The 8934-nt window shown below is 33.7% G+C and overlaps 1 protein-coding gene across 1 annotated transcript in view; it reads left to right on the top strand.

The window, feature by feature from the left end:
- Nucleotides 1-27: 27 nt before the first annotated feature.
- Pi4KIIIalpha (phosphatidylinositol 4-kinase III alpha) overlaps nt 28-8934 on the top strand; it is a 140500-nt gene continuing 131593 nt past the window's right edge. The window contains exons 1-2 of the mRNA XM_081767994.1: nt 28-315; nt 3364-3577. Coding sequence (XP_081624120.1) covers nt 226-315; nt 3364-3577 — 304 coding nt within the window. The 5' untranslated portion in view covers nt 28-225. The remainder of the gene's footprint in view (nt 316-3363; nt 3578-8934) is intronic.

Below are 8934 nucleotides of genomic sequence, written 5' to 3'. Positions count from 1 at the left end.
ATAGGGATATACATCTAAAGAAATTATTGTTCTAATATAATATCAAATCTGACATTGATTTAGTATAAAATATGAATAGATTTTCATAAGATTTGCCCCTATTAATTTATATTTGTATATACTTATTCATGTTCTTAATATATTTAACATGAATAATTATATACATCAAAGGTACCGTCACTATTTTCCATACTCTGTAACTATGGTTTAAATTACAAGGACAAGATGGCAGGAGATGAGAAGTTGTTTTTCACAAGAACCGTTCAACACTTGGCCCGGTCCTTGGCAGCCATCAAGCCAACACCATGGGAAAAGGTATGTTTTTAAAACCCAGGTTTCCGTAAATCGTATTCTATCCATGTCAATTAAATTCCATTATATTTCGGTGCTGTTCGGTAATTCATACAGTACAAGGTTCTTCCGTGTTTACACAATAGCAGACATTGTGGTGCAGGGTTGTTTTACAACCGCCACCAGATACATTTTTTCCTTTTTCCAAAAATTTAAAATTCCTGTGCTTCTTTACAGTTAGTCTTAACTGTATGACATATTAAATCTACTGCATGTAGGCGAAGTTCATTGAAGCTATCATAAAAATCGTATACTCCTTAAGTAATCTAGAGGGTGTAGATTTACAATAGGGTCCATATATAAATTAGTTACATATATGGTGTGGTTCCAGTTTATGAGATATGAATTAAAAACTTACGTAGGCATTACTTGAGCACACGGTCCTAGCAAATTTTGACACATTTCTTGCATTTTCAAGTTGTTAGAGCTGTGTATTTCTTTCAACAGAGCATGCACTAAATGAGGAGCTTCATTACTATTTGCAGATTAACTTCAGAAGGGCTCAGTATAAATACGGTGTGAATGTATGAGATAATACCTACATTGCGTAAAACACGAACCAACTTGTTCTAGGTGGCTATTAAAAGGCACGAATTCTATCGAACCGAGTCAGGGAAGGAGAGCAAGAGGGGCACCGAGATGTACCAAGGTGCGACCGCAGGAAGCAGACGCGTCAGCGACGAGGGTATACGCATAAGCACACTTACACACTCAATACTGGTACTTTCACTCAAAATTCATTTGAATAAGCTGTGACTGACAGTAATTACAGTTATTCACACTCTCATTCCTGCACGAAAAATGTTAAATATCCTATTTTACTTATAAATTTTCTATTTGGTAGAACCGTCTGCTCTAGTGAACCTCTTACATACTTCTTTTATCACGTATTCGACTCGCAGTGCCATATAAAATGTTTCTTATTGGAGGGGTTGCATCCTGGGTGCATATCCACTGTAGGAAGGCTTAACCGCTATGGGTATCAATAGAGCATGACGGCATATGCTATAAACCCGACAGTACAATAAAACATCCAACAAACCTGTGTTAGGTAGCCACTAAAACAAGAATTGTGTCTTAACGCGCGTTAAGACACCGAAGTTAATGGACTCGCGCGGAACTGCGTTTATAGGATGCAGGCGCGTCAGTGACGGTAGATATGTGAAAATAAGGATAGCGAAGCAGTAGACAGCACGGAGGTGGGTCTGTAGAGAGCAGGCGCAAAGCGACTGTCGATATGCGCGTAAAGTAAGGTCTTGAAACTACAATCATTACAATAAATGTTTTCTCCTTCCGTAAATACTTTAGCCAGCTGTGACTTTAAGTTAAATTTATTTTAGTATTTGTTGATAATGTCTGTTGGTTAACAAAGTGTTTACAATTCTGGTCTCTACACAATACAGTATTAAAGAAATAACAACTGATTTCGTTTTATTTAGGGGTTAATGATTTCTGTCTCACTGTCATGTTTTTCTAGACGAATAAACCTTGAATTACTTTCTATATATTCGTTTAGAAAAAGATGTCAGTGGAACATTGAAAACATTGATTCTTAAATAAACCCAATTACATTAAGATACGTGTCTTTATTTGTATGTTATTTTACATAACAGCATATTATACATAAAATGAAATTATTACCTGACTTCATGATACAATCTTCATGGACACAACTATCCCTTGTTGCTACTCTTGTTCGTGTGGAACTTGAAAAGTAGGGTGGAAGGTGCTCGAACACGCGCCGTACAGTCGTGATCTTGCACCTTGAGCCTATTATCATCATATTTTCCCAATTACGAAATTCTTGGCCGCCCAACGTTTCAGTTCCGTATGCTCATATGGCTATACTCTTAAAATGAAATGAAATATCTCAGTTTAATGTCTCATGATTATGCCCTTTAGGCTAATTGAGACGAGCTATACTCGTAAAGGACGGACTTCTATGAGTACAGTATTTTGAAACTTGTACCACGATGGAAGCAATGTGTTGAGAGACTTGGTGGCTATGTTGGAAAGTAACTTTATTATGAGCCTTCCCTTCGTACATATTCTTGATGTGTTACTTATTAGAGCTCCTTAGTTATTAATCCATCCTCGTATATATTAATAATACCTATTGTTATAAATTCACATAATAGTAAATTGCATGCTTATTAATACAATAGATCTACCTTTATACCTCGAAAATACTCTATTATTAATGAGTAATTTCTATCAGCGCTGTAATCTTGGTCACCATGACAGCCGCATGAGTCACTGGATAACTGGCCACTTCCTCATTACTTTATATGACGTAATGTTTAATTAATTATTTTGACGTTGTCCCTTGCACTGGTAGGATACATCTACACATTTACATTTTTCAAAGTTTCAGCTAACAAAATCGAATCCTGTCATCTACAACGAAGTTCCATACTAATATGAGAAAGTCAGTAATAACACTGTGAAACATAGGGTCACAAAAATTGCTGCAGAGACACCTCTTTTGTATTATTGATTAATATTTAAATGGAGATTTAATTTTGTTGCTTCAGTTACGTATGTGGGTATTTTATATATATATATATGCTTTAACTGTTTTAATGCTACTTCAATTTGTGACGAAACCAATAGTAAGACAATGTAGAGCGAAATACACAAAATAAATGTCGCTGAAATTGAAGCACAGATGCCCGCAGATGAACGTTCATTACAGTAATATTGCTACATTAAGAAACTGGCCTAATGTCCGGTCTCTAATGATTTGCATAAATCTGAGGAAATCGTAGCCATTGTAAGATTATTTAGGCGCTGCCCGTGAAATGGTAGAAAGTGGAGTTTTAGTGCTGTCCCTATTGGGTTCATGTAGATGTTGAGAGCATTGTGATCTATGTATTCTGCTATTTTGCCTGTCTCTAGTCATGAAACATGGGCGACGTTAAAAATGTGCATGAAAAAATAACTATACTTTTGTCACATAGTTAATATTGTATGATCTATTGTGTCAGCAATAATTTTTTTATTTTGTTTCAGCTGAACAGATTGTACGCTCTCTGCCCACAAGAGACACCTCAGGGTGTGTTTCGTTTAGACCAAAGAGGACAGGATGCTGTGATTGCGTTAGGGATCTACTTTTTGGAGTCAGACTTCCAACATAAAGATAAAATATTACCATATTTATTGAAGTTCCTGCGAGGACTAGCAAAAGCGGTTTGGTTAGATGAAATCCGATATTCTAGAGAAGAGAGTAAGTAGTAGCTGTAAGATATATATATTTAATACAAAATATTACCTTATATCCGAAAAAAAAAATCCTTTCCCATATAGTTTCGTGCTCTGTAGCAACTCTGTCAATGTCATTAAATGCACTGCGAAATTGGAAATATGTAACTGAGTTTCTTTCTCTTTTTAGATCCCCTTTTCTAAAGAGAAAGTAAAGGGTCTTTCCTAGTAAGATAGTGAAATCGGCCCTTGATCGAGATTGGGTCGCTGTTGACCCAAAAGGTTATCCGTGGCCTAAAAATACCTCACAAAAATTTTCACCCCTACCCCCTTCCCTTACCAAATTTTCGTATCATACATGCTCAAAATTGAATATTTTTAAATTTTGGTGGGGGTGGTGTATCCCCCCAAAATTTTTTCTACAATTTTTTAAAATTTTCAACACGCAAAAATAAAGGAAATACGCATCGATGGTTTTGAAAAAAAAATGCATATTTACATCTAAACATTATTCGGCGTAAGCTCTAAACTCCGATAGACAAAATATTTGTATCCTTCCGCTTGTCACAAATACGATTGGCTAGTGATGTATCATTCCCACTCCCCACGGGGAGAAGCAAATTATACACGTCCATTTTGACAATACTGTCTCGTGTTGTCCAGATACTTACAGCAGCAGCAGAAAAGAAAGAAAAGAAACTCGAAAGATTAAAGAAAGTATTTGAATTTCGCTCTAAATAATTGTTGCTTAGTGAGTAAAGGTTTGCCTTGTTGGTGTTTCACCACAACACTCGCGGAACCGGGATTCATGCCAGTCATCTTACAGACTTTAAAAGTAGAACACCTGTCCACAGTTGAGTTGGTGCCATAATTACTGCGCATGCTTAGTGTTTATTTCTATTGTTTCATTAGCCACACTCGATTGCAGTATTATTAGATAATCCGTATTATATTTTTGTCATTTATAATAATATAGCAGTTTTATATGAAGCTTCATAGTAAAAGTAATAATGCAATCACATGAACTATTTTGCGGAGGAGTACAAGCGTCGGTGGGACAACAGCAAATCAGCGAGATTTAGTTTCACGTGGCTTTGTTTATCGCAGTTTAGAGCTTACGCCGAATAATGTTTAGATAGTATCTACAATCTGTGAAATTTTCAAATTTTTCGAGTACCCTTACCAAAATTTAAAAAAATATTCAATTTTGAGCATGTATGATTCAATAATTCGGTAAAGGTAGGGGGTGAAAATTTTTTTGAGGTAGTTTTAGGTCAAGGGTAACCTTGTAACGGACCAAAATTTCCGTTACAGAAGTTTTGACATTCTAATAAATAATCTTTGTTATCTCTTAAAATTTACTAATTCTGTGAAGAGAAAAAGAATTTGAATATTATTTGTTTAGTTCCAAAGATGATTTATATCCAGAAAGGCTATAAATCTATACTATTTTAGGGGAGATTTTGATTATTTTAACATTTAAAAATTATAAATTATTATATCTACTGTTGAATCCTTTTCCTTAAAATTATTAATATCTATATATAGTTGATTATCATAACATTGTACAATATAATTATGTTCCTAACTATTGTAAACATATGTATGATGTTATGCTTAGGCAGTAACTTGTCAGAAGAAAAGAAAGAAAATAGATAGATAGTGTTGTTGATTCAAGATGAAGAAAATATGAAAGTTTGTAAATCTTGTTAGTTGTGTTCCAAAAGAATGTGATGAAGAAGAGAAAGAAGATTGAGAGATTACGCCGGTTAAGAATGATCCAAATCAAGATGAAAAGAAGAAACAAGAAACGGAAGAGAATGAAGAGAATTGCCCGATGGAGTTACCTAATTATTGCATATAGAAGATTACAGGATAGAGGATACCATTTCCGAAAGAAGTCGAACTTAAAAGGAATCATGAGGAAAAGGAAGAGGAGGAAAGAATTCCCTCTAAGAATTGGAGCTAAGTATAATAGAAAGCGAAAAAAGAGCTGTATCCTTGTAAGTGAATATTTTATGATTTAATATTTACGTTATTTGATTTGTTGGATTTATCTTTGTTATGTTTATCTTAGTTTCATTTAGTACGTCATGGCAATGGTGGCAATAATACTATAGGGCAGATGCTCTGAAAATGTAACTAGTCATTTGGTATTCAAAACCTAATTTGGTTATTCCTGATGTATTATGTTATTACCCAGTAATTTGATTGATCTTATTTTGCAGCAACGATGGAGAAATGTAGGTGACAATATTAACATTTGATATTAGGCCATGTCTGATTGTTAGATATAAGTTGTTAATCGAACTGATTGATAGCTTTCTAATATTAATCTTGAGAACTGTTATGTGAATTGTTGAGATTTCTCTGAGTACAATGCGACGCTAAAATAGCTAACTGCTAATCCTTAGGTTAAGTTAAGGTTGATTGTAGTAATACTTCGTTGTTTCCTATTACCCCATTGTTTCGATATGGCAACACTGCAATGCCCCATGAAGTTATTGTCTGAAAATTGTTTCCTATTATTTTATTATTTAGATGTGAAAGCATTTATATGTCAAACGTTACTGTTCTTTTCAAAATGAGGAAACTTGAATTATAAAATTTTACGGGACCATATATAGTTACGAGGTTGCCTAGAAATTGTACGTTGCTCGAAGATTTAAGAGTAAATTAGTAGTTTCATAAATTTTAGAAATCTTAGGAAATTTAATCCTTCAGATAATTATCGAGCTAATTTAATGTCACGTTATAAAAGTGCTAATTAAAATATGTTAACCCTTTAAGGACCAATAAAAAATTTAATCATATTAAATTTTTTTCGATGGGCCGGCAAATCTGTAACGGACCAAAATTTTAGATTTTGTTAGTTACAGACATTTTTAATACTTTAACAAAAAACATAGTTTTCATCTCCTAAAATAGATAGTTCTATGACAAAAAAAAATAATTTGTAGAATTATTTATTTGTGTCAAAGATGTTTTATATGCAGAAAGGCTATAAATATATAAATTCGGATTATTTTTAACATTTAAAAATTTTATACTTATTATTAAATCTTTCCTTTTTACTTATGAATATTTCCGTGTATTTAAATATTGTCATATGATATAATTTAATGTTCTCTTTTAATGATTGTAAACCTATGTGGAATGTTATGGCTATGACTATGTTTTAACTTGTTCGAAGAAAAGAAGGAAAGAGATATACTGTTATTGAGTAGAAGAAGTAAAAAAAAAATTAAATGGATCTAGTTTGTTAACGATGGATATAGTTTGTTATTGTGACATGGAGATAATAATAAATATGTGTGAGTAAACTAGTTACGGGTCCCCTCAACTTATTCTTCTTTACCTCACCTTAAAATGTTATCATCTCATTATTTTGGTATACAGGCGTAATAAAATGCAAGTAAGGAAATTAAGTTTTGACGTTTAAGCTGCTGTTCTTTTGATTTATAGAATCCTGAAGTCGTGTACATATGTGTATATATTTCCTAACGTGTACTGGATGGCCGAAGGAGATATATGAGAGTCGACTAGTGATATTACAGATGGATTCCACGTATAAATAATAATTCAAGTTCGAGCGGATGTTATGCCGAACTGAATAAAATAATGATTGGTGTTGAATCCGATGTACTTAATGAATCACGCTGTTGACCTTATTTTGATGTTCGCCTTTGTACATGTAGATGTTTTATTATGTGACTGCACACTTCCTGGTCTGCTTACTTTATGCTAACGTCGAATAATGCTGCCATGTTTAAAGACAACGACTAGTAATACAAAATACCATTCACAGTTAGGGATTCCACTCTAAGACGAACTTGGTGAAGCGATATCCTGAACCTTTTTACTAGATGTAACAAGTTCTCTACATATGTTGAAGTAAGAATGTTGAGAATTAGTTATAACCTTTTGGGTCAATAGCGACCCAATTTGGATCAAGGGCCGATTTCACAATCTTACTAGGAAAGACCCTTTAATATTTTCTTAAAAAACTGTATTATTTTATATAGAAGGTGTCCCAGAAGGAATGGGCAGTACCTCGGAAAATGGTAGTATGGGTGATTCTAAGCAAAAACGTTTATATGAACATGGGTTCTTATCTCAACGTTTGAGAGCTACAGGTTGTGAACCATTTTTGATTTCATGTTGCTTACTACTCACCCTGTATTTATTCTATAGATGAGATATAGCTGCTTTGAAAGTTGGTGAAATTGCCTTTCCAACGGCATGCAACATGTGGCAGTGATGTCTTTGGAAGGGAAATTTGGGAATAAGTGTTGTCATCCAATTCCCTTGCATAACCTTAATTTTCCCTCAATAACTCCCTATTCAAAGACACCATTGCCACATGTTGCATACCTTTGGAAAGGCAATTCCACCAACTTTCAAATCCGCTATGTCTCACCTCTATAAAATAATTATAGGGTGAACAATACGCAACATGAAGTCAAAAATGGTTCACAACCTGTAGGTCTCAAACCGTTTAGATTAGAATCAATGTTTATATGAACCTCTTTGCATAGAATCATCCATACTACCATTTACCAAAAAAAAAAAAAAATATATATATATATTGCCTCTTCCTCCTGGAATACCCTGTATACAAAGTGAACCATTTATGTTGATAACGCCTTAGTAACTAATGAACAAGAAACAGTGAAATTCGAAATCTGTTGTATATCCTTATAGTATTAGACACTAAAGTATTTTCGATGTGCATTGCCCCGTTCATCTTACTTGCGCTGTTACAGCTATGGAAGCCACCAAAATTTGAATGTTTGTGATACTGTAGCGTCCTTACTTTACAACACTGAATCATAAATGTAATATTGTAAGTTTTCATTTAACATGTAGGTTTGAAATGTGTAACAATTTGAACATAGTGCTATTTGAAAAAAAAATACAATTTTAAGTTGGGTTAGCAGCACTGTTAACCTTGTGATATCGCAGAATATGCAAAATACTGTCCCTTTGCTGATATTTGCATAGAACAAAAATTTCAGTGGTTTCTTTCCATTAGTTTAAAAGCTACAAGGGCGTGTCAAGATAAATGGTCCACCCTGTATATAAATTGTTGCACTGGTTTTGCAGTAAAATTATAAAGGGGGAATGTTATATGTCGTATACAAGAAAAACAAGAATTTTGGGAATGATCCAAAAAATAGATCAAAAGATTGCGATCTTTTCCAATAATTTGTTTGTGGATCAGGGGCCTCAATTTTTTTTATTTTCTACGGAATAAGCACATCATATTGAGTTAAGTGATAGTTTGAGTTTGGCTACACTATATGTAGTTCTTCATATATAAGGCCTGCAAGAAAATTTGTGATTGAAATATATTGGATCTTTTTGATAAAATACCTGAAA

The sequence above is a fragment of the Thermobia domestica genome, chromosome 8 (assembly GCF_964235325.1).
Source record: "Thermobia domestica chromosome 8, izTheDome1.hap1.1, whole genome shotgun sequence".
Lineage (NCBI taxonomy): Eukaryota > Metazoa > Arthropoda > Insecta > Zygentoma > Lepismatidae > Thermobia > Thermobia domestica.
The sequence above is the reverse complement of the archived record's forward strand: the minus strand, read 5'-3'. Positions and strand labels throughout refer to the sequence as shown.